Raw genomic sequence first — 25,588 nt, forward strand, 5'->3', positions numbered from 1 at the left:
AGAAGCTTATTGTGGGGTCTTCTCCTTGGATGTCTTCAGAAGCTACCTGGATCTGGGCCTGGGCACCTTACTCTGGGTGGCCCTGCTTGAGTAGGGGGTTGGACCAGATGGCCTCCAGAGGTTCCTGCCAGCCTCAGCCCTCTTATGATTCTGTATATGATTTTTTGAGTAGCATGTCGTATCTCTGTAGTGACACAGTGGAGAGAACCAGAAAAATACTGTAGTTAGAAATGATAACTTTTAATTCATAAGTAAAGATTTATAGAAATTGTAGTATACACTCAGTATAGTCAGGAACATCCCTTGTTAAATGCATACACTTTTTTTTTCTTTTTCAACATACAAAATTCAACGCATGTAATATGCTTAAATTTAATCAAATAACTTGATTAATTTTGAGGTGTTTCTAACTTTCACAGAGATGAGGACCTTGGTGATCATGTGGAAGTGAAGTCTCCTGATGACCAAAGTAGAAAAAGGTGAGACTCAGTTCATAGTTCTCTCTAAAATTTAAAGACCACATAGCAAGAGCTGTAGTTGTTCAGCGTGGTATCTAAAAACACTAACACCTAATGCAAATAAGCTGAATGTGCATAACTCGTGTAAGATATGTATATTATTTATAAAATGTGCCAGATTAATTAAATATATTGCATGTATTAGCAAAGCAACATAAGCAAACATATTCACAGCTTAAAAAAATCATTGATGCTTGTTTGTCAACTAATGTGAAGGCAGTATTATCTTATCAGGTACCATTCATGTGGTATTTTTGTAGTCTTCCATTTAGTTGTATATATAAATTATGAGGAAAAACTTAGCTATCTGAATACAGAAGTACTTCTGTTTTTTTTTGTTTGTTTTTTTTTTTTTTAATATAAGCATTTTTATCCTAGCAGTTCCACTTAACAGACCAGAGGAACATAACACTGAATATGTAAAGTGAATGAGTTTCTCTTTTAGTTCTGAAAAGAAGCCTGCCAGATTAGTACTAAAGCACAATAGAGGGTGCTGCTTCACACAGCATGCTGTGCATATAAAACAGCGACCAGCATGGAGTGAGGTTCATTTAGCAAAGCTTTAGACCTTGGCAAATAAATCAAAATGCAGGCCAAACATCCAGAGTTAAGGCTTATAATCATCAAATTGTTTCAGAATATAACATTTGGCAAACCAAACAAGAGTAGCTTTTGTCTGAGATGCTTTGTAAAATTGTGAAGAAAATTATTAGCACTTATTACTTAAATCCTATAATTTATCTGACAAGGTTTATTCCTGTTTGATGGCATATTATCTTTACTGATGGAAAATTGCAGAAGACAAGGTTTATTCTGCTTGAATCATAATCCTGCTTCTTTAAATAAGAGTCTGTATCTGTTTAGCTCATCATTACTGATGAAAACATTAGTCTAGTATTTATATGTATGTATGTATATATATAAATAAAATATTAAATTTCTGAGCTGGAACTGAAGTACAGTAAAAATGAGAATAAAATATTGTGGAATATTGCTAAGAACATGCAGAATATTATTAACCATTGAAACTCTACAGCTGAAAACCTCAGTGAGCACTTCGAGGAAACTAAGGTTCAATTAAGTTAGGGGAAGTTTCTGATATGTATTTATCTACTAGCATAAACTGAGGGCTTAAAATTACATATCTGTGATTCTGTTGTTTTCCACAAGCAACAATTTAGCAACAGTAGGAAAACATTAGGTTTCTTTAACTGCTGTCACTAACATAAGCTTCTCCATTTATGGGCAAAAGTGTAACTGAAGGCTGCGTAGCTGAAAAGGACTTCTATAAATACTGCTTTCTTGTTGCTTTTTTTTTTTTTTTTTTTTTTTTTTAGCATAACTAAGCAAATATATGAAAATCCTCCAAGTGCTTCAAATAATGTCCCAGAAGTAACCTACCTCAGTGACAGCAGAAGAAAGAGCAGGTACAGTGGACAATTAATTGAGAATCATTACATTTGAAGTGCAATTTCTTGCCAAAAAAAAAAAAAAAAAAAAAGAAAGAAAGAGAAAGCATCTTTGTGCAAGAAATTTCAGGGATATTTGAAAACCTCACACTGGTCTCTGATATAATGCCAGACTCCTTTCAAATTTTTCCTGCAGAAATACAAGCCCACAAAGCAAACCTTCAGTGCACAGAGTGGGCAGGGCTAGGTATACCTTGTGTAGCTCTAGAGATGTGGCTGAGGCCACATGAAATTTAGAAGAGTTGTTGAGCCAAAATTCTTACATAATCAGTAGAGCAAAGGTAATCCAGCATGTTACTTAGATGCTAGATGCACCGTGCTGTAGGAGAGCTTATTTCTTTCCAAGGCTGTAAAGAAAAAATTACATTATTCACTGAGTTGGCTTCTGAATTTCCTAAAGCTGTATGGGATGAATCTTAGCCCTTGTTTCATCTCTTACCCCAAACATTATTGCTGTGACCTGGGTTTCTGACTTTTTAATCAAGTATAAATTATTTTTAAAACCAGTTCTCCTTCTCTATTTGGACTCTGTCACTCAAAGCGTTCAATTCTGAGTGGGAAAAAAAATGTGTTATAGGGATATGAAATAGAACTAGCTAAAAACCATGTCTCTTGGTAAGAGGAAATCGTTGCATGTTTATCTGAGGAAGTTTTTTGTGACAAGCAAATCCAGGCTTGCATTATTATTAAATGGCATGCATATTATGATGTTCTGTAAAATATAAAATATTTATCATTTACATTTCTCATTATCTGTACAATTTTAATAGATTTCTGGTGTTGCATAAAATACAACAAATTTATTTTTATATTACAACAAATGTAAAAAGACAGGTAAGTGTAAGGTCTATCTGGGCTGTATAATACCCCACGCATGCATGTTGTCAGTCTGTTAACTTTACCTGAAAAGACATTCTGCAAGCACATATAAGTATAAAAAAATTTCACAGCGTTACTGAATAATAGCATGCAAGATTGATATAAAACGTAATAATTATGTTAAATTATCATGACTGTTGTAACTACATTAAATTGCTTCACCTTGAGTACTGTGTTCAGTTTTGGGCCCCTCACTACAAGGAAGACCTCAAGGCCCTGGTTCGTATTCAGAGAAGGGCAATGAAGCTGGTGAGGGGTCTGGAGCACAGGTCTTATGAGGAGTGGCTGATGGACCTGGGATTGTTCAGTCTGGAGAAGAGGAGGCTCAGGGGAGACCTTAATGCTCTCTACAACTACCTGAAGGGAGGTTGTGGCGGGGTGGGGGTTGACCTCTTCTCACATGTAACTAGCGATAGGACTAGAGTGAATGGCCTCAAGTTGCACCAGGGTAGATTCAGATTGGATGTTAGGAGAAACGTCCTCTCCAAAAGAGTAGTCAAGCACTGGAGTGGGCTGCCCAGGGAAGTGGTTGAGTCACCATCCCTGGAAGTGTTCATGAAATGTTTAGATGTAGTGGACAGAAGGACATGGTTTAGTGGGAAATACTGGTGATAGGGGATGCTTGGACTGGATGATCTTGGGTGATTGTTTCCAACCTTGGTGATTTTATGATTCCACGAATTAGCATATACCTTATGAATTTCTGGAAGAATGAGGGTAATTAAATCAGTTCAGAAATGTTCAAAACATATATGACAAGATGGCTTGTTCAGCTGTCATATAGTTGCTCATCCTTTCCATGCCAAACAAAACTGACAGTTAAGTAAAAGTAACCAGGAAAAAAAAAGGAAAAATTAACTGCTCTGGCAGCTAAATTCAGTTATCGCAAGGAATGCAAATCACACATGAAACAACCTGTATTACAAAGACCCTCAGTCTACTTCTAAGGACATACTGTAATTTTGTTCGGCTACTTGACAGTTGGACAGAGGACTAGTGAAAGAAGACAAAAATTGCAAAAACGCAGCATGTCACCATTTCATAGTAAGTATAATATAGGCTGAGATATGAGCACAGGCAAAACCATTGCTGTAGTGTAGATTTCACTCAGTAGCCTTGTGGAGTATTTCATTTTGAAATACTAAAGAATCATACAGCACATAAACACAGTGTAGGGATACTTTATGTCCAAGTTACACTTTCTTGTTTAATATATATGTCTTGATGAAAGCAAAAAAAGAACTCATAACCAAATAGGATTTTTTTTTTTTTTTACAACAGTGTTACATTTGTTTAATTTCCATATGATCAGTGTAGTGAAGCCTTTTACAATAAAAAGTAGCTTTTCATAATTTTTATGTATTTACTGCCTTGCAGAAATTCATCACGTCATGCCTATGATGAAAATATAACTGGAAATACTATCAAAACTGTTTACTCTACTTCTGATCAGTAAGTACACATTAATAATATTATGCAGTATCAAAGGGCACAGATGTTTTACATTAGCTTTTCAGGTGTTCGAACAAAAGAGAGCAGTGGAAGTCATCATTAGGCTAGTCAGACAGCTTTTCATACAGCACTCCCTTTTAGTAGGATCTTGTCTTCAAATCATTACTACAGTTTGACAGCCTAATATTATGTGGGCTTGTTGGAGCTGACATATAAAACATCTAGAAACAATAGCCAGGGCCTTAAGTGGTAGAGTTGGATTTGTGATTCTGTAGGTTTCTAACTCTGCTGGCTACTTTCTCTGCAAAATTCCATTCCTTTTTGAAAATAGTGTTTATGTGACCAAGTTTAAGTCCGGATGTGGTAGAATAGGTTCACATGATAATGCTGATTAAAAATTTCATGTTTTCACACCAGTAAATATTTTCCCAAGCATAGAAGAATATTTGTTCAAATCAGTAATATCTCTTGAGAAGAAAAAAAAATTAAATGTGCACACTGCTTTCAGTTCAGATAATTTGGATATTTCCATTACTTGGAAATGCATAGAATCATAAAAACTTGTATCCTTTTCAGTGTAAGTATAAGAAACTCTGGGGATGATTAAGAAATGAATACATTGTTTTATCATTGACTGGAAAGGAGCAGGACCAGTTAATTTTATAATACAAAGCAGCACTAACAGTTGCACCTAGCTAATACATACACTGATGGCTTACAAGGATGCAAAAAAAAAAAAGAGAAAATATTTAAAAACATTGATGTTGTTATAAATACTAGGTGAGCTGTTTTATACATATGTCCTATATAGCTGCCTTGAAAATACACACAGTGCACTAAGATTATCAGTTTTCTCCTTGAGATTGCTCTTTTTCTGACAGCTGATGTAATATTATATACACAGGAGTATAATTGGAAAAGATATATGTACATACTGCAGGAAGCCCTTGGGCATAGATGCCAAAATGATCTTAGATGCCTTGCAAATTTGCTGTCATTCAACTTGCTTCAAGGTAAGAAAATTTCACGTACTATTACGAAATAAAATGTAAATATACTTACGTTATATTACACATCTAATAAGTGAATAGTTAGGCCTTAGGCGTGGGAGATGAGGAAGGCTTGCACACTTAAGGAGAAGAATAATCTAGGAAGTACTTGTCTCTAGTCTTTCTCTTTCCTCCCCAGTCCTTTCCCTCTCCCTCTCCTTGCCTCTCCTTCCTTTCTCTTGCAAAAACCAGAAGGATAAAGGATACAGCAGGACATATCCTGAATGTGATTCATATTTATAAGCCTTCAGTTATACATACTTCCTGACTGATACAGTGAATTATATCCTATTTATAGTTTAATCGTACTGTAAAATCTTATTCTACTTCTTTTCTATGAAGTTTTGTGAATTTTCTCGGTTAAAGCCACACTCAAAGGCACTAGTAAGAAGAATTTACATAAATAATAGGGTTGAAATCACTTTCCCATTGGGATCAAAATATCAGTTAAGATTTTGTTGCTATGGAGAGTTTCTGCTGTATAATAAAATAATTTTAATTCTGCTTGCATCTTCACGCATGATTTGTTGTTGTAACAATAATTACTCGTGCAAAACCCCCTCATTAGCATAGATCACTTTCTGCCCAGTCTACCATAGTTTCTGTTTCTCAGACCTACTCTTTTACCCAGCTGTTGCATGAAAAGTCACCCAAACCTGAATAGTGAGCACTAGCAATGCAATTTCATCTCTGACAATCACTATGTAATACTTTCTCAAAATTGTTATTACAAATACAAACTCTGGTTTGCTTCCATCCTTTTTAGATGGATGAACCCACATAAAGAGGAATTATTTTTGAATGCAGTTAGGACTGATAATTTCTTCTGTTGTTATCAGCTGAATTATTTTTTAAATATTTAAGCTTTCTGATTAGATTGTATCCTTTTTGATACATATTCCCAGTTGGCAATGTGTTTTCCCAGCAAAAGTCAGCTTAAGTTTTCTGTAACTACACATTTATGAAATTGCTGGCAGAAAATTAAGCAACTAAGTATTATCTGATGTTCAAAATTCTGTTCTGTAAATAGAATGAGAGTGTTTCTTGATACACTCAGTGTATGCTCTCCTTGTGACTTTGGGAAGTCAGTCTTTGTGTTTATCTGTGCAGTTCAATACATGAAACAAGGGAAATTTAGCTCAGAATTTAGCTTTTTCTTATATTTGTTAAAGAAGTCTCTGGATTCTTCAGTAATGGGAAATATATATAATGGTTGAGGTAAAGTATTATAAAAAGTTTGCAATAAGAAAGTTCAGATTCCTTGAGTTCTACTTTGAGTTGGATGTTTAATTATGCTTCCTTTACTCAGTGAAAACAGAAGGGGATCTTGAAATGGTGAATCATCTTGTTTTAGAATCAAATTCTAAGTGAAGATAGAAATTACCCTCTGGAAATGTCTGGGGGAGAGAGAGAGGTTAGTGATGATAAATAGAACCTAGACAACCAGCCGAGATTCAGATATCTGACTTCTAGAGGTCTGAAAATTTTATTTTTACATTTATAGTTTATTTCATGTAAATACTTTTTTTTTTTTTTTTTTTTTTTTTTTAAATTCAGAATTCATGATACTACAGTACTCACAAATGCTGTTCTGATCTGGATATGTTTGCTTTATGAATGTGTATGCTGGAAATGAATAGTAATGAAGGGCTTTATTTTATTTTTTGTTTTTACTTTTACTTGCACTTTGAAGTGTGAAGTATGCAAAAGACCACTGGAAGATCTGAAAGCAGGAGACAGTGTTTGGATTTACAGACAAACTGTACATTGTGAGCCTTGCTACTCCAAAATTAAGGGTAAGATGCAAGATTTATTATATTGAACAGAGGAAAAAAACGTAAGGAACATTCAGAAAACTTCAGTATATTACAAGTCTGTTGCTTTTGCTTATATCAGTGTATGCAAACCTTTTCAAAGTCTGCCTCAAAAAAAGGGAAATTAAAAAAATCTATTAAATTATAATGAAAATATTATACTGACTGACATTCTTTACTTTGTGAGGAGGATAGTGAGTAAACAAATATGCAAGGTGGCAAAGAATGAAGCTTTTATTTCATTAACTTCTCTAGAAGTTGTTAGACTTTAAATCTTCTTTGTTCATGGCAATTATTAATTCATAATACTATAAAACAGTACTTCTATACCAAATAAAGACAAACTTAAACCTAGATGAAAAGTTATAATAAGCTAGTGTTGCCTTATGGGCTTTTTTGAGATATGATCACGTAAACTGAAATTAATCAATTTGTGTTGTTAAAGAACAGTGTTGTTAAGCCATTGCAAAATTTGATGGGAAGAGTGAATTTTACAATTAATCATATTTAAAAAATAAGGCATTGTGACTGTTATAAAACTGTAGAAAGAAGTACCAAAAGTATGCATATTGTTTTATAAATGTATATACCATCTTTGAGCAAGTGACAAGAAGTGATAATCAGACTCCGATTGATTTTCTAAGAAAAAAAGAAGACCTAAAGTTTTACTTGTGTGACATTTAGAGACTGCTTCTGTGTTTGGCATCTCTAATCATTTTTTTTTTCTCTTGCAGAAAAATGGATCTACTAATTTTGACATACAGAAAGTAAGACAAAGAAGTCCCACTTGTGTTTACTTAAGTGTATTGGCCTGTTACTTCAAACTGTTGAGGAACACAATCAGTTTTTATTTCTAGAATGCCCTACTGCATGGTTCTCAAAGGAATGAATTCCATGAGAATTGAGATGCCTTTTCATACACAGATTCCAGAAAGCAAAACAAGATATCTATTGTTCAGTATATTCATCACTGCTAAACTGTATGATAATGATAATTTATTGAAATGTTCTGAATAGGACATACTTCTGAGTAGGACATACTTACACATCAGTTCTGAAGGCTGTTTATTCTTTTTATTGCAACCATATCTCCTTATAAATAAGAAACTGTTATCTTTGTGAAGCATGAAAGGTATTAATCTCATCTGTGATTAGCCATCTAGAAGTCAGTTATTCAGTTAAAACTACTGGTTTCATATAGAGTGAGGTGGGTTCTTCATGCTTTGAAGACAGACGTGAATCTCCAGAGGAAGATTCTTCCCAAATAACTTAAATGATAATTTTAAGATAGAACAAGTATATTTGGAGAATACATTTGCCTCTATTAACGGCAGAGGCATTATAAACAAAAAAATTGTTAGTTGATTTATCACAGTAGTATCCCACTCCATGTCTTTAATCCTGGTAATCCTGGTATTAGCAGTTGAATTTTTTTTAAGAAGTGCACACTTCATAGTTGCCATGAAGTCACAGAATACGTGCTTTGCCTGACATTATGTTGTATTTGTATTTCTTACTCTATTAAGCTGCCTGTCTAAATATCTGGGATGGATTAATCTCTTATAAATGTAAACATCTTCGGTGAGGAAGTAGATAATTTTAGGAACTGGTTGGTCAGATTGAAAGTATCTATTTTATGATGAGGTTAGCCATGTTATGAACAGATATTTTACTTTCCACTGCTTACAAAGGAACCTGGGGTAAATAGTTCCGATCTCTAGACACTGACATCGAGACAGATGACCTCCTTCTCTTGAGCCTACATTGAAAGCTTTTTATTTTTGGACAGTGTATATCTGTTGAAGTACAGAAACTGAAATGACTTCATTCTCTGTTATGTTTCTGCGACACTTAATTGTTATTTGCCTTAATTGCCTAAAATAATTATTTCAGTGGTTTACTGGAAAAACAAAGATATCGACTGCTATTCTATGCTTTGAGGTGTTTTAGATCATAATACTCAGAACTGATTTTCCTCCCTTACCTCTCTGCTGAAAAGGACTTCTTAGTTATGACTGTGACAGAGTTGAGTGCTTGGAATCTGCTGGACCTGACCAGAGCTTACAAAACTGAAAAGTGCCAAATCCATAGATTAATATTAGACTGTTGAATGTCTGTCACTGCCAGATTTCCTCTCCTTGTTTGCACTTGCTCTAATAGAGACAGGAGGTAAGAATTTCTGTATGATTTAAACCTTTGGGCCCTCAACTGAATATGATGCAGTCTGTTTAGCCTAGCGTAAAGAGTGTACATACTGTTGTATGAAAGAGTCATGTAACAGTACATAATTTGTTTAATTATTTTTATGAAAAATGATTATGAATTAATGGTAGTAGCTTTAGAAAATCTGTTATTATCTGTTTTCTATTATTTCTTTTTCTATTGTGTGCCCATTGCTGATGACATGCTTTAGTTAAATTATTATCAATATTACCGTGTGCATTACTGGTGTAATGAGACTTGCAAAACTGGTGGAGAAAATCCATAGAGGAGTTTTAATATTGGGTGACAAATTTGGTCCTGTTCAGAGACCAACAGTTATTCCTAAGGCTGAATTACAATGGAAGTTGCTGGATATTTACCTGAGACAGCACATTAGAATCCAGTGCATTCCAGTGTTTGAGAAACCAGGAGAAAACTCTGGATCCAAATATCTGGTACTTAAATACTCACTGACAGAGAAGTAACAATACAGAAACAATAAATAATAATTCTGTGCTCATCAAGTCATCCTTGCTGAACAGCACTGGCTATTTTGCAATGTGGATTGATTATTTTTTTTTTTTTAATTATCATATGTTGTAATTTTCCTGAAAAGAAACACTGGTTTTGTGATGTGTGATATTTACCATATAAAAGCACAGATAGCAGTACTCATAAAAAAAATCAAATTAACATCTCAATAGTGATGTATCAAAACGGAATTGTTTTTTGTCCTTTTTGCATATCATTAGCATGTGGTGTTTTATTTCTCTTTGACTGGTACTTCCATGAACTATTGAAATGAGCAGTTTGCTGACAGCTGTTTTAATGAATGTGTTATCTTCAATAATGCTTTAAATTAGACTGAAAAGCTGCATTGAGAGGTGATGTACTAAATTATGTGGGATTTTGTGATTCATCAGGCCCATTTTCTCAGTGTGTAATGGATAGTTTCTTTTGCAAATCTTGGGCATAGCTCTACAGGGGAAAAAAATCATTCATGCATATACATATGTAGATGGCATCAAGACTACTTCATTACATATTTACATATTTACAAGTAGGAGGAGCGTCACAAGAACTGTTTCACTGTTGTACTGTATTCTGCTGTATCCTATATAGGTTCTTACAGAACACTCAGTCTTTGCTTGAAGCAAAGTGACAAGCATGTTAATATTGTCTTCTAGTCTTTTTCCTCTTGCAATAAATGCCTCTATGAGTTTGACAAGACAGTCTCTCTTCTTTATAGAGCCTCATTAGCTTATGAAAATGTGGTCAACTGCAAACAGTCCTTGCTTTTATTCAGTAGGACAGCTCTCTGTATTTCTCCTTGATATGGAGATGCATGTCATGTTGGAAGTTGTATGTGTTCAGTGTGTATCTCCTTAAACATGTATGAGTCACTTATACACTTTCTTCTCTTGATATTTTAAAAATCCTGTTATTTAGGATAAAATATACCGGTTTTCCTGATTGTTTTTGCTTTAGGATCCTAAGGTTGCTTGTTGTTCACAGTAACTACTGATACCCGAGGAGACAGTTCTAGCTTCCAGTCAAATAAGTATCAGACTGCAAGAGAGAAATGTAGCCTTCTTTTTTCCCTTCCACTGCACCAGATTATCTCATTTTTCTTCACCCCAGCTTAACAGCAGAGACACACTCCATTCCATAACGACAGTGGATAAAGACACCTAGATAGGTTTGATATGCCAAAGCCTGAAATTGTTAACTAAAAAATGTTTTGTTTAACCGCGTAAGTGATGAATAGTCCTAGAGATCGTAAGGCTATTTTATATTTACTTCTTTGACTTCGAAATCTTCAAAGTCTCATGCGCTTTGCCTGGCCTGACCAACTCAGTTCTTATCTCCCACATCAGTAAAATGAAGATTTAAGAAACACTCCATGCATTTTAGGGATAAGAATCTGCAGATATTCTCAAAGCACATTTGCTAGTATCGGACACCCTCAAAACTCTCATCTTTTAAAATTGTGGAGATAGTAGTGTTCTCTTTCAAAAGAGCACTGCCCATAAAGTAGGAGGGACATGATTAATTTATCCCCCAGCACTACCTATGTTTTAACCAGATGGTTTAATACTCTGGTATGTGAAATAAAGTATGTTCCCATTCATGTTTTTGCCATGTTCCATGACTTGTGCAGGGTGAATTCTTACAGCCTGTAGACCACAGGTTATCTGCACAGTCTGCACACTTGATATCTGTATGCCTATTGAACCCTCAGGAACTACTACTGAGTAGAAAATATAGAAAAAATCCCAGAAGCAAAGAGAACATCCTGGAATTTCTTTGAGTCATCAGAGTGGTCTAATTCATAATTAAAAGCAGTCTTTATGATTCTCTGTTTATCCCTGTTAACATCATGCTCCCTTCTAGCACCATTAGAGGAGCTGGGTGCACTCAGCTTTGGCTGGAGCAGGACAGTGAGGGAGTGTGAGGTGGTGAGTTGCATTTGAGAGTACTAGAAATGACTTCAGAGGATGATCTCTTTTAAGCTTTGGTATATTCTTTGCCTTTTTTTGCCTCTGAACTCTGCTGGATGGGAACTAATTCCCTCTGTCTGTGCAGTACTCAGCATAGCGGCCTCTGGGTGGTACTTCTGCACCTGTGGATATGGCTCAAGGAAAACGGGTTTCACCTCGCTTTCCAAGAAAGCTACCTATAATTTACTGCTTTTCAGGAGGTTTTATACCTGTGTGAGTTATAAATTGTCAGCTACAGCCTCTTCTTACCCATGCCAAGACTTAAAACTTCTTGATTTTGGCCCATTAGAATCAATGTCTGAGTCTTGGCATTGCTGTATAGTCTTCAGACATCTGTTTAGCACTCTCAGACAGCTGTTACAGTCAAAGCAATGGCAGCCAATATTTTAAAACTACATACTCTGAAAAGAAAAAGAGAGAAAGAAGAAAAGAACAGTCATTTCTGAAAAGAAAATTCAGTATTTTTCTAGCTTTCATGGTATTTTTCCTAATGGGGGAATAAATACTAGTGTTCACATGTCATAATACCCAAAACTAGCAGAAAAGGGGAAAACGACTAAGAAAAAAATGAAAGCGTTGTGCAAAGAAGCCAATTAAGGGCAAGTAGAGTTGGTGCTTTTGAAACTGGGGATAGGAATTTGAAAGTAATAGTGTTGTCATAAATAATGGTGTCATTGAAATCAATAACACTTGACTGCAAGATGAATACCCTAGAAAATATTTATCTTCACATCTTCTGGTTCCTCTAGGGAGTATCCAGCTATGGAATCTGGAATTATGTCATCCCTGTCTCTAGCTCAGATGTTATAATTAAGAATTGGATACCAGCTTCTTGAACATGTAGCACTGTAATCCCAGGCATTCAAATATTTTGAGTACTAATATTTGGTAAATCTACAAAAAAAAGAACAACAACAACAACAACAACAACAAAAAAAAAAAAAAAAAAAAAAAAAAAAAAAAAAAACCATACAACCTAGAATGTATTTATCCTTTTACCAAAGTAACAGTATAACTTTCTGAAGTGAAATACCAGTTTTCTCCAGACGAAAATTCTCTGTGGGAGTAAGCATGCTAGTTTTGACATGAGTGACATCTGTGGAAAGCTTGAGGAAGAAAACAGAAATACTAATTCTTCTGCCTCTTTCACTGCAGTGTGAGACATCCCAGACACTCAGCGGAAAGCACGTGCTCTGGGAACTCCACTTTCTGTTTGTTTCCTAATTGAGCTTTCTAACACAGAATCAGATCTTCTCAATAGGAACATAAAGGAAACAGTGAAGTGGGGGTAGGAGGGACTTTGTTTCTCCTGAAGAAATCTGAACAAATACACGGAAAAGACATAGCTGAAAAGAAACCATAATTCAAAAGTCCTTCATCAGTCTAGTGAGCGCACTTGCAAAATGCCTTTGCCAAAGCAACATTTATTTTGTATACAGATTGTTTCAGGGCTGCTTACTGTGCAGCTCCTGTCCAGCCTCAGAGGTTTGGCTGGCAGAGACTGCATAATGGAACAAATTAAGTGTTCCAGAAAGTACTGGGCTTATGTGGTGAGATTTTGGTAATGTTGCCCACAAGGGTAGTCTCTGTGAGCAGAGCCCAGCAGCTGCTCCATATCAGAAGAGAGTCAGCTCCAGCTGCTCCAAAAGGAAGCTGCAGCCTATGGAGAGATCCTATAGCAGCAGCCCCAAGCCAGAGCTGCAGCTTGAGGAGAGGAGCCTTGTGGAGCTGCAGCCTATGGGAAACTCACACAAGGTCAGTTCAGAAATGACAGCATTCCTTGAGAGGGACCCACGTGGAGTGGGAGACTGTGACAGTGAAGGAGTAGTAGAGACAAAGTGTTATGGACTGACTACAGCTCCCATTCTCCATGTCCTATGACACCTGTGGGGAGGAGGTGTGGGGAAGCTGTTTCTAATCTGCTTTTGTTTTTTCACTGCCCTACTTTGGTTATTAGTGGGCAATAAGCTATATTAATTTCCCTCACACCAATTCTATTTTGCCCATTATGGTAAGTGGTGAGTGACCACCCAGTTCTTATCTGGGTCCATGAGATTTTTTTCATCCTATTTTCTCCACCTATCTATTTGAGGAGGAGTGAGAGAGCACTGTGATGGTGCTGGTGAAAAACCACCGCAGTCACAAAGACTGACACATCACTACCCTGTCCTACGAGGAATGGTAAATATTTTAATGGTTATCTCATGATTTATTGCAGGAAAGTTACCGAGTATTTTAAAAGTGGTATAGCATATGGAAGAGAGGCTCTGGAAAAACAATGGTTTGATTTAGGTTTTGTAACTATACTGAAGTTCTACTTTAGGTATCTTTGCTATTGTATGGTAACTGTTCAGTCACAGCCTGAACCACTGATTGATCACCTAAGGCAAGGACTGAGTCAGCAGTGGGTGCACAGGTGAAGGTGATTCAGCTGTCTGACCAGAAGAGGTGGAGCCTGGCTGCACTAGACTCCATTTAAGAGCTGACTGCCATACTTTCTGGAGATCCTTCCTCTGTGGAGTCTTTCCTGTAAACGTAGATCTTTGGATATAGGTGAGCATTCTTTCCCTGTTAGTTTCTTTTCCCATTTTCACCATGGTAATCTTTCCAGCTGTAACACCATATGTATGTGATATGGACTCTTTTGTGCATGAATAAGTTATAGATAATGCAAGAATGGGCTTTGAGTGTGAGGTTTTGTTTTTTTTTTTCTGATAGGATATAAAGAAATCACAAAGGTGATATGGTTGTGGTCAGCTACTCTGTCCAAGTGGAGGCCAATGATGAGTGGTGTCCCCTAGGGGTCCTTTTTGGACCAGTACTCTTTAATGTCTTTCTCAATGACCTAGACGTTGGGATTGAGTACACACTCAGCAAGTACACAGATAACACTAAGCTGAGTGGTGCAGTTGTGTTGTGGCTTTGTTATTAATTTTTTGTTGTCAGTATTCCCCATCAGAACATCATGTGGACCAGTGGGAGTTAACGAGTTAATGTTCTGGTTCCATTTACTGCCTTTTATGGGTAGTTTGAGTATCCTGATGGGAGGGGGCGGCATCCTCGGAGGACCTGGCAGGAAGAGGAATGGGCTGGAGCTCTGGACAGGGTCCAAGCATCTGCCTCTTTCCTTCTGGCTCCAGCTCAGCCATGTCAGCTCACTGTGGAGAAAAGCACGTGTTTTCCCTTGCAATATTGTGATTTGTCTCGTATTTTGGATACTCTCGTCTCTCTCGTTTTATTTGACTTAGTTAAATTCAGGAAATTACCATTCCTCCTCAGGTCGTTGCCATTGTGTTTTCATTAAAACTATTGGCTAGCTCTCTGCCCTTCCCCATCTCCCGGAGTGCATGCTGCCCAGGGCTGGCTGGGTCATGGCAAACTGTTAGTACCTCTTCTTTCCTCGGGGGGGGGGGGGGGCCGCGCGGGGCCTGTGCCCCCTGTCACGGACTTACATCTAAGGATAACCCCATGACAACTGTTGATGGAGTATGGGGGCAACTATGGGTTTTTACTTCATCTTAAGAGCGTTATATAGAGGATGAAGGACCCTTGTGTTCTTGAGAACATCTTGGTTCCTTTTTAAGCCCCTCATATTCTGTTTTGGAGTTGCACATATCTACATGCTTGGTTCTTATTTATCTTAACAGACTAATCTAACAGACAGTATGATGTTTGGACTGGTTTCCAGGTGCTCTTCCTGGTTCTGTATGCATGTTCAGGGTGCCAGCTTGGATACTGTGCTGTCAGTCTCTCAGCACGTATTCTCTGCAATGGTATTTTACATTTATGTGGAGGAAGCTTTCCCTGAAACCAGAGAATGTGGAGTGGTGGGGAATATGGAGAGGTTTAGGAAAGTGTGGGGACCCCTTGTATCATGGGATTTTACTCTTGAACACCTGTGGGATCCTGAGGAACTATGCAAGCATTTGGGTAAGGGATGGTGCAGCTCAGAAAGATCTGAGGAGGAACAACTTATTTGGCACTTGGCTTGTGCTTACTGAGCTCTATATAACACTGTCGTGGAGAGAGAGAGAGAGAGGGAGGGCTGGTAGTGTGTCCCTAAATAGTAATGAAGCCCACCAACTAGGAAACATCACCTGAGACTCAGCTGTTGACAGAGGGATTAGTAGATATCTGAATGGAATCACCACCCTTTGGGAACGAATGTTATTAGCTGTGAAAGAAAGATATCCCTTCAGAACCGAGCTGGAGTCTAGGATGAAAAGCTGGAGTACTGTTGAGAAAGGCATCCGGTATTTGGGAGAAACAGCCTTAGTTGAAATGCTGTACAATCCTGAATTTGTTTCCAATGATCCATGCCAGGACCATGATCCCAAGAGAATGGTGAGTACACCTGAAATATGGTGGAAACTCATGTGAACAGCACCAGAATGGTACACCAGTTCACTGTTTGCAATGACCAATAGATATGAAGGCCTAGGCAGAAGACCCCTAATTTTTGAACTGTTTCTTACACTTCAGAGATTGGAACAAAGATTATTGCCATCCCATGCTTCCATATCAGCTATCTGCTGAACTCCAGAAAGAGCCAGAATGGCATGTGGGAGTGATCAATTGTGATGAACTCATGGCAGTATCAGAAACACCCGATGAAGACCAGGATGATCAAAAGAACCTGCTGAAGGAGCTGGTCAAACCGATTAAAGTCTCAGCTATCAAAGACAAACACCCCCCCTATCCAAGCAAAGGACTGCAGTAAATTTATGTCTCGTGCTGCCCTGTGGAGCTATTTACATGAGCATGGAGAGGATATGAAGAAGTGGCATGATGAACCCATTCCTGCACTACGAGCACAGGTGAGAGACTTACAAAGCAGATCAACCACCACTGAAGTTGCTCCCATTACTGCAGGTAACAAGGAGAGGGGCCCTGCCTTCAGCCAGGGGGAGAAAAGGGATAATAGAGTGTATTGGACTGTGTGGATTCCATGGCCTGGCACATCAGAACCACAGGAATATAAAGCACTGGTGGACACTGGTGCTCAGTGCACTTTGATGCCCTTGAGTTATAAAGGGACGGAACTGAGTTATATCTCCAGAGTGACTGGTGCTCTCAGGAATTGTCTGTGTTGGAGGCAGCAATAAGCCTCACTGGGGTCAGAGTGCACTGGGCAGGGGGGTAAACGGCAAAAGCATCTTATAGTAATTGGACAGGAGGCTCCATGCATACTCAGTATGGGTTATCTTAGAAGGGGGTATTTCAAGGATCTCAAGGGATACCAATGGGCTTTTGGAATAGCTGCTGTAGATACAGACAGCATTAAGCAGCTGTCTGTCTTGTCTGGCCTGTTGGAACCCATCTGTTGTGGGGTTACTACAGATGAAAAAAGTAGTAAAAGAGCAGCAGGTACACATTGCTATGAAAAACGGTGCACAGATGACAGTACTGCACCAACAGGGATTCCTTGCTCCCCATTCATAAGCTGATTCATCAGCTAGAGAGTCAGGGAGTGATCAGCAAAGCTTACTTGCCTTTTAACAGCCCCATATGGCCAGTGTGTAAAGCCAGTGGAGAATGGAGGCTGGAGGTAGATTGCCGCAGTCTGAATGAGATCACACCCCCAATGAGCACTGCTGTGCCAGGTATGTTAGAACTCCAGTCTGAACTGGAGTCAAAAGCAGCCAAATGGTATGCCACCACTGTCATTATCAATTCGTTCTTCTCCATTCCGTTGGCCACAGAATGCAGGCCACAGCTTGCTATTATTTGGAGGGGCGTTCAGTACACCTGGAACTGTTTGCCCCAGAAGAGGAAACACAGCTCGACTATTTGCCATAGGCTGATCCATGTCGTGATACAGCAGAGGATGTCTTTAAGAAAGGAGCGCAAATAATTCAAATTCTTCTGCATGCTAGTTTTGCTAGTAAGTGAAACAAAGTGAAGGGATCTGCCCTGGAGATTCAGTTTCCTAGGAGTAAAATGGCAAGATGGGCATCGTCATATCCCAGGAGATGTGATCAACAAAATCGCCACTATGTCTCCACCCACTAGCAAAAAAGAGACAATCTTTTCTGGGTGTAGTGGGCTTTTGGAGGATGCACATCCCAAACTACAGCTTCTTACTTAGCCCCCTCTATCAGGTGATGTGAAAGAACAATTTCATGTGGGGTCCTGAACAGCAGCAGGCTTTTGAACAGGTTAAACAAGAGATAGCCTGTGTACTGTGTCCAGTTTTGGGACCTTCACTGCTAGAAAGACATTGAGGCCCTGGAGCGGGTTCAAAGAAGGGTGACAAAGCTGGTAAGGGGTCTGAAACATAGCCTTATGAGAAGCAGCTGAAGGAACTGGGATTGTTTGGTCTGGAGAGGAGGAGGACCAGGGGAGACTTTATTGCTCTCTATAACTACCTGAAGGGAGGTTGTAGTGAGCTGGGTGGTGGCGTCTTCTCTCATGTAACTAGTGGTAGAACTAGAGGTAATGGCTTTAAGCTGTGCCAGGGGAGATTTAGGCTGGACATTAGGAAATACTACTCTGAAAGAGTGATCAGGCACTGGAATGGGCTGCCCAGGGAGTTGGTGGAGTCACTGACCCTGGAGGTATTCAAGGAACAGTTAGATTTTGTTTTGAGGGACATGGTTTAGTGAGTACTATTGGTGACAGGAGGATGGTTGGACTGGATGATCTTGAAGGTCTTTTCCAACCTTGGTGATTCTATGCTGTGGCCCTAGGGCCGGTATGGATGGGACAGGATGTGAAGAACATCCTCTATACTGCTGCTGGAGAGAAAGGTCCCACTTGGAGTCTGTGGCAAAGAGCCTCAGGAGAGACTTGAGGCTGACCCCTGGGATTTTGGAGTAGAGCATACAGGAGGTTGGAAGAGGGCTGCACTCCAACTGAAAAGGAGATCCTAGCCACGTATGAGGGGGTTCAGGCTGCTTCTGAAGTAATCAGCACTGAAACGCAGCTTCTTCTGGCACCTCAATTGCCAGTGCAGGACTAGATGTTTAAAGGAAAGGTTCCTTCCACCTATCGTGCTACTGATGCCACTTGGATTAAGCAGATTGTGTTGCTTACACGATGAGCATGGATGGGGAACCTCAGCCATCCAGGAATCTTAGAGGTGACTATGGACTGTCCTGAAGGTAAAAAGTTTGGAACATTGCCGGCAGAAGAGGTGCCATATGCTGAAGAGGCCCCACCATACAACAAACTACCAGAAAATGAAAAGAAATTTGCCCTGTTTGTGGACAGATCATGTCATATGGTGGGAAGCATCGCAGATGGATATCTGCTGTATGGAGTCCAGCATGATGAGTTGCAGAGGCCACTGAAGGACAAGGAGAATCAAGTCAGTTCGCAGAGGTAAAAGCTGTCTAACTTGCCTTAGATGTTGCTGAGCGGGAGAGGTGGCCACTGCTTTATCTTTATGCTCACTCATGCATGGGGGTGGTTACAGCAGTGGGAACAGAACAACTGGTAACAGAAGGGTAAACCTATATGGGGTGCTGAACTGAGGAAAGACGTTGCTGCCCGAACAAAAAATATGGTTATAAAGATGCATCACATAGATGCTCATGTGCCAAGAGTCAGGCTACTGAGGAACAGCAAAATAACCATCAGGTAGATTGAGCTGCCAGAATTGAGGTGGCTCAAATAGATCTGGACTGGCAGAACAAGGGAGAGTTATTTTTAGCTTGGTGGGCCCATGAGACCTCAAGCCATCAAGGAAGAGATGTGGCATGTAACTGGGCTAGAGACCAAGGGGTGGACTTAAGTATGGAGACTATTGCCCAAGTTATTCATGACTGTGACACGTGTGTCACAATTAAACAAGCCAAGAAGATGAAACCTCTCTTGGGGGAAGGGTGATGGCAAAAGTACAAATATGGGGAGGTGTGGCAGGTTGATTATATCACCTTGCCATGATCTCGCAATGGTAAGTGGTAAGTTATGTGCTCACCATGGTGGAGGCAACCGCTGGGTGGCTTGAAACATAGGCAGGACCCCACGCTACCACACAAAGCACTACATTAGGTCTCAAGAGGCAAATCCTGTGGTGACATGGCACCCCAGATGAGTCAGATAATGGGACTCATTTCAAAAATTCACTTGTGGATACTTAGGCCAGAAACATGGCATTGAGTGAATTTATCGTATCCCCTGTCATGCACCAGTTTCTGGTAAAATCGAATGCTTCACTGAAAAAGGGAGATTTAAATTCAATGTTAGGGAAAAATTCTTAGAGCTTGGTAAGATGCTGGCACAGGCTGCCCAGAGAAACTGTGAATGCCTCATCTCTGGAGGTGTTCAAGGCCAGGTAGAGTGGGGCCCTGGGCAGCCTCATCTGCAGAGTGGCAGTCCTGCCCACAGCAGGGGAGTGGAACTAGATGATCTTTAAGATTCCTTCCATCGCAAGCCATTCTTTTTTTAATTATTTTGGGATGTTTAGCAAAGTTTTCTGCATGATCGAACTGAATTTGGATAATAGTTCAGGCAATTATTCTTCAAAACTGTTCCCTTGTCTAAGAGTTCAACATACACATATGCTAACACAAGTAAAACCTTCGAAGCAACTGCAAATCTTCCATGCTCTTTTGACATTAATTCTACTCTGGTGTCATTGCACTCAGATTTCCTTCCTCAAAAAGCACATTTAGTGCTGGCTGGAGGGTTTTTGAAATCAGTTTTTCCCAGACATGTGACGTGACCAGTGCTGAGCATATTGCTGTTCAGTTTTTTAACGTGGTAACTTCTAAACCACTTTATGGTATCATAATTAAATTTTCAAATTGTAAAAGTCACTTAGTTATTCTGTGTGATGGAGCTGCGAACGTGGATAGTAATTTTTTCCCCGCTCTGTTGAAAAGCTGCCCAAGTATGTTCATACCATCATGAAGGCGTTTCTCCTTCTGCCAACATCCCCTGTCCCATGAAGACAAATCAAGCTGAAAACAGAATTGTTGGCAAAATGTGTGGTATGGTTTTTTAGCCATCTGGAGATCAGCTGTTTTTCTGTCATTCTTGATGAAAACTTGTAAGAAAGAAACAACCTGCACTGATGTAGGTGAATGCTTTCTGTCTATGGCTGATAAGGTAAGGGAGGGGTTAGTGGATTTGTAAACCAGAGTGATTTCATATGGAACTGATGAATTAAAACAAAAAAGTACTCAGTTAAACTACAAGTGTCATGTTCCATCTAGATGGACCTACAAACTTATGTTCAATACACAGGCAATATTTTAGTTACCGTAACTACTGATTTTCTGGGGCAACCGGGTCTCGCAGAATATGATGCAGTTTTGGACTTAATCCCATGGAAAATATATGCTAGTAGTGACTGCGATGTAGTTCAGCTTAATATTAATTTAATAATGAAAAAAAACATAGGATCAGAAAGAACCATAGTAGTTTAGAAAAAGAAATTGTATAAAAATAATTAAGTCAATTAAGAGAAAATTGAAGGTAACAATTAAGAAGATAAAACGTTTGCAAGAGACATTGATAGTGAAGAATCCTGTAACTCCAGGAAGATGTTTATCTACTCCTGTACATTTGAACTGATTTTTAAATCTAACAGTAACAAATTTTCAGGACCAGACTGTGCATACGAAAATTCTATAGAGGGTCAAATGTACCATTGTTCAACTTCTTACATGCATTTAACCTATTGCTCAAAGCATGCCTTGTGCCAAATGAATCGGAAGCATCAACTGTGACACTGGGCCTGAATAAATATGAAAGCTGCTCTGTGGAACTATATTTCAGTTAAGCTGACTTTTCTATCAATGCAATTTGTACCAATTACAATAAATAATGAAATATGCAGGCATCTGGTATGATATATTGGAGGCAATTGTATACAGTTTTTTCAAGAAAAGGTGTGCTCGTGCATGTATGAATACTTCTAAAGGCAACAATATGTTTCTGGGGAAGTTGTTCTTTTTTTTATCTGAATATATTTGGATTTATAAGAAAATTGTCACAATCTCTTCCTAAGCCATCATAATATAAGCAAACAAGGGCTACTAATAAAAAGGAAACAATGGGTTGGAAAATTCAGCTTTCATTATGGAGGGAAAGAACGGGAGGTTCAGCCTGGCTTCTGTGGGGGCAAGGCTCTATAAATGAGGGCTTGTCAGCTTGGAAGAGAAGTGACTGAGTTTTATAAGTCATGAATGATAAAGAAAATCTGAATAGAGGGTGATTAATCATTCTGTCTTAGAGAAAAAAAAAACAGAACTAAGGGGCACCCAATTAAATTACTAGGCAGCAGATTTAAAGCAGATAATAGGAAGTAGCTTTTCTTACAATACGTAATTAAATTGCAGTGCTAATTGCCACAGGGTATTCCTAATGGATAAATGGTTTAAAAATGGGTCTCAGCAAAATATATTACACACTGGTGGCTATAAAAAATAAATGGCCCAGATGTCCCAATCTGCTGACTACAGAATGCTGGAGAGAAATTCTCAGTATTTTTCTTGTTTCTGATATATTTTCCCTAAGCAGCTACTCTCAGCCTTTGTTACCGGTCACTGATTAGATGGACTGCTGCTGCTGTGTTAGTGGCTCTATTTCTATGAAGTTATTTTCACAGACATTTTTTGGTCTGGAACTGCTCCTCAAAATTTCACTAGGCATGGAGGTTACCATCCATGCTCTGACCTTATTGTAACACATCCTTTGTGAAGCTCAGACTGGATTACTGCAATTAATTCTTTACTGGCTTGCCTGAAAGGCATGTCCAGCCTGCAGCTATTACAGAATAAAGCAACAGGCTTATTATGAGAAAAGAGCAGATGGGATCTGCAGGCTTTCCTGCTTCTTTGTTCTCTGCATTGGGAGCCTATCAACAACTATACTGATTCATAAATTTCTACTCCAGTAGGCCATGTAAGTAGCCAAAATCAGCACCTTTTCTGCTACTGCAGTTTCTCAGGTCTAGGAATAACAGGTTTGATGGGCATTCGAAGATGTAAGATTGGAGGTAAAACACATTTTATCAGTAACTTTAAAAAAAAAAAAGAAGAATCATAAAGTCTTTATTTGGTTTGTAAAGAGTGTATGTGTTCTCAGCTGGCCAGCCTAATCAGCTAGTACTGGGACACTGAGTAGAGCTTGTTAACAATATTTTTAGTAATGTTAATATTGGGAGGAAAATAATTTACTAAGGAAAGCAAACAGGTCAAATATTTCAATCATGTTCTAACCCTCTTGCCAGAAGACCAGTATGCCAGCACAAAGGTGATAGAGGACTTAAAAGCACACATCTATCCACCAACGCCATGTGCAAAGATATTACACATACGTTTGACATACAGCAACAAAAGCAATTCAGTGAAATGGATGGTTAACCTCCACTCAGCCAGGAAATACCTGGAAAAAAGACACGGTCTCACACAGCAATTATGAGCATAGTAGCAGAAGCATGAACAAGTTTGAGCTCTTGCAGGATAGAGATGAGATTCAAAGCTGTCCTACTCAAAGAAGATGAGTGAGATGTAGTGAACCTTATTCTGCTTGTAATCAACTTGTTTGAGCTGCCTGAAAAGTTTGGCCCAAGACTAAGGCACAGCACTCAGCTTTTCCTCCTCTGACCACTGCCCCAACAAGTGTCTGTGTGCAGCATTTGTGTTGGCAGCATAAGCAGAAGCAGGTAGTCAACAATTTGCTATCTGTAGCAGTGAAAACTGGATTATGCTACCAACGTGGATGATACGTGGCAGAATTGGGGCCAGCAGTTTTTTACATTCAATGTTTTTCCACTTCTCTCTTCCAAGTGGATGGAGGAGACCAAACAAAATTTTTGGATTAAGCACTATCGGGATCAATCTAGGTTATGCTAGGAGCTATACTTATTCTCTTTGGTGGTGAAATAAAAATCAGTACATCAGTGCTTTGTTCTCTGCTTTATCTTTACAGCCACTCTTGTAGTACAAGCTGTTATCCTTACACTGTGGTAGTGTAAGTGCTTAAAAGATTAACAAATAATAGTGCTGTGGTCCTGTGCATATGCAGAAGAAAGTTTCCCCTCAAAGACTATGAACAAAAGAGAGAAAACAGAGAACTGGTTGATTTGTTTATGCTTTGAGTAGAGAACCTGTACCTCCTGACATATGAAACCTGTGATGCTGCAGGTGGCAGTGGCTGCTATCACTACAGCTCTGTCCAGGATTGGTGTACCCAGCAGTTGGGTAGCAGCCAATTGACCCCAACAGCTACCAGCAGTGGCTGACCGGGCAATTCACATACATCACATCAGAGCTGTAGGAAACTTCATGGCAGCAACGTCAGGGCAACTTCTGTCTTCTCCTGATTAAATGAACCCAAGGGGCAGTCCTGGGTGTGAAATGGTTGTGTTGCCCACACAGTGGTTGGGTATGATGCTGAACCTCTTTCCACCTGCTTGCTGAGGAGAAGGGATGCATGAGTAATTTCTTCCACTGGAAGAAATTACTTGTTCCTAGACAAGGAATGATAAGGAAGCAAACTGATTTACATTATCTGGGCTATGTTAAAGGACCTTTCAATGAGGGAAGAGGGAGGGAGGAGCATTTTTCATCTCAGGGGTTCTCCTCCACTTAACAATTTTGTTATGTTTTTGTTATGCTTGGTAATTCATGACAGTAAGAGAGGTAATGGCCTCAAGTTGTGCCAGGAGAGCTTCAGATTGGATATTAGGAAGAATTTCTTCTCAGAAAGAGTGATGAGGCACTGAACAGCCTGCACAGAGAAGTGGTGGTCTCACCGTCCCTGGAGGTGTTCAAGAAATGTGGAGATGTGGCACTGAAGGACATGGTTTATTGGTCATGGTAATCATGGACTAGACAATATTAGTGGTAAAAGTCTTTTCCAACAATTTTGTGTGGTTTTCTACTGTTTGTGGTTCTGTCTCCCTTCATCACCAACACATCTTAAAAAAATCATAGAACCATAGAATTATTTGCCTTGGAAAAGACTTCTAAGGTTATCAACTCCAGCCGTTAACCCAGCACTGCCACATCTGCTGCTCAACCACACCCTTAAGCACCACACCTACATGTCTTTTAAATACTTCCAGGGATGGGAACCCAACTACTTCCCTGGGCAGCCTGTCCCAATGCTTCACAGCCCCTTTTTGTAATATCCAGCCTAGAGCTCCTCTGGAGCAACCTGAGGCCGTTTCTTCTTGTCCCATTGCCTGCAGCTTCGGAGAAGAGACCCCCCCACCTCCTCGAGGCAGTTGCAGAGAGAGATGCGGTCTCCCTTGAGCCTCCTTCAATAAGTAAATAGCCCCAGCTCCCTCAGCTCTTGTCACGACACTTGTTCTGAAAACACGCTGCTGTGAATCAGAAGACCCGAAACATCAGCAAGTCTGGTAGCCACAAACGTCTGCCTGCATCCGTTCCTTTCGGGCCCGACGACAGAGCCTCCCGCTGCGCCTCTCGTTTCCAATCACACCGCAATCTGCATAATTACCGCCTCGACACCTACGGGCTCACATCATTCGGCGTCCCGGCGCGGCCCCGAGCCGAGAGGCCAGGCGGCGGCCCCGGCTTTGTTCCCTCCCCGCTCCGGCTGCCGAGTGGGAGGGAACCGGGCCCGCCCGCGCCTTGCCCGCCGCTGTCGGGAGGCGCAGCAGCGGCGGAGCGGAGCGGGCGGCGGAGCGCAGCGCAGGGTCCCGACTCTCGTTCCCGGCGCTCCCTCCCCAGCGCCCGCGGGCCCGGGCGCTGCCCTGCGGCGGCGCGGCGAAGGGCCGGCAGG

General features: G+C 39.7%; 1 protein-coding gene across 1 annotated transcript in view; it reads left to right on the plus strand.

Moving 5' to 3' along the window:
• Window positions 1-10,611, plus strand: part of SCEL (sciellin) — a 52,306-nt gene extending 41,695 nt beyond the window's left edge. Inside the window, exons 13-19 of the mRNA XM_042868494.1 lie at window positions 420-479; window positions 1,856-1,945; window positions 4,244-4,318; window positions 5,223-5,331; window positions 7,061-7,163; window positions 7,916-7,948; window positions 9,181-10,611. Of these exons, the coding sequence (XP_042724428.1) occupies window positions 420-479; window positions 1,856-1,945; window positions 4,244-4,318; window positions 5,223-5,331; window positions 7,061-7,163; window positions 7,916-7,932 (454 nt within the window). The 3' untranslated portion in view covers window positions 7,933-7,948; window positions 9,181-10,611. The remainder of the gene's footprint in view (window positions 1-419; window positions 480-1,855; window positions 1,946-4,243; window positions 4,319-5,222; window positions 5,332-7,060; window positions 7,164-7,915; window positions 7,949-9,180) is intronic.
• Window positions 10,612-25,588: the final 14,977 nt, after the last annotated feature.

The sequence above is a fragment of the Lagopus leucura genome, unplaced genomic scaffold (assembly GCF_019238085.1).
Source record: "Lagopus leucura isolate 7727_CA_CO unplaced genomic scaffold, USGS_WTPT01 Super-Scaffold_100001, whole genome shotgun sequence".
In the NCBI taxonomy this organism is placed as follows: Eukaryota; Metazoa; Chordata; class Aves; order Galliformes; family Phasianidae; genus Lagopus; species Lagopus leucura.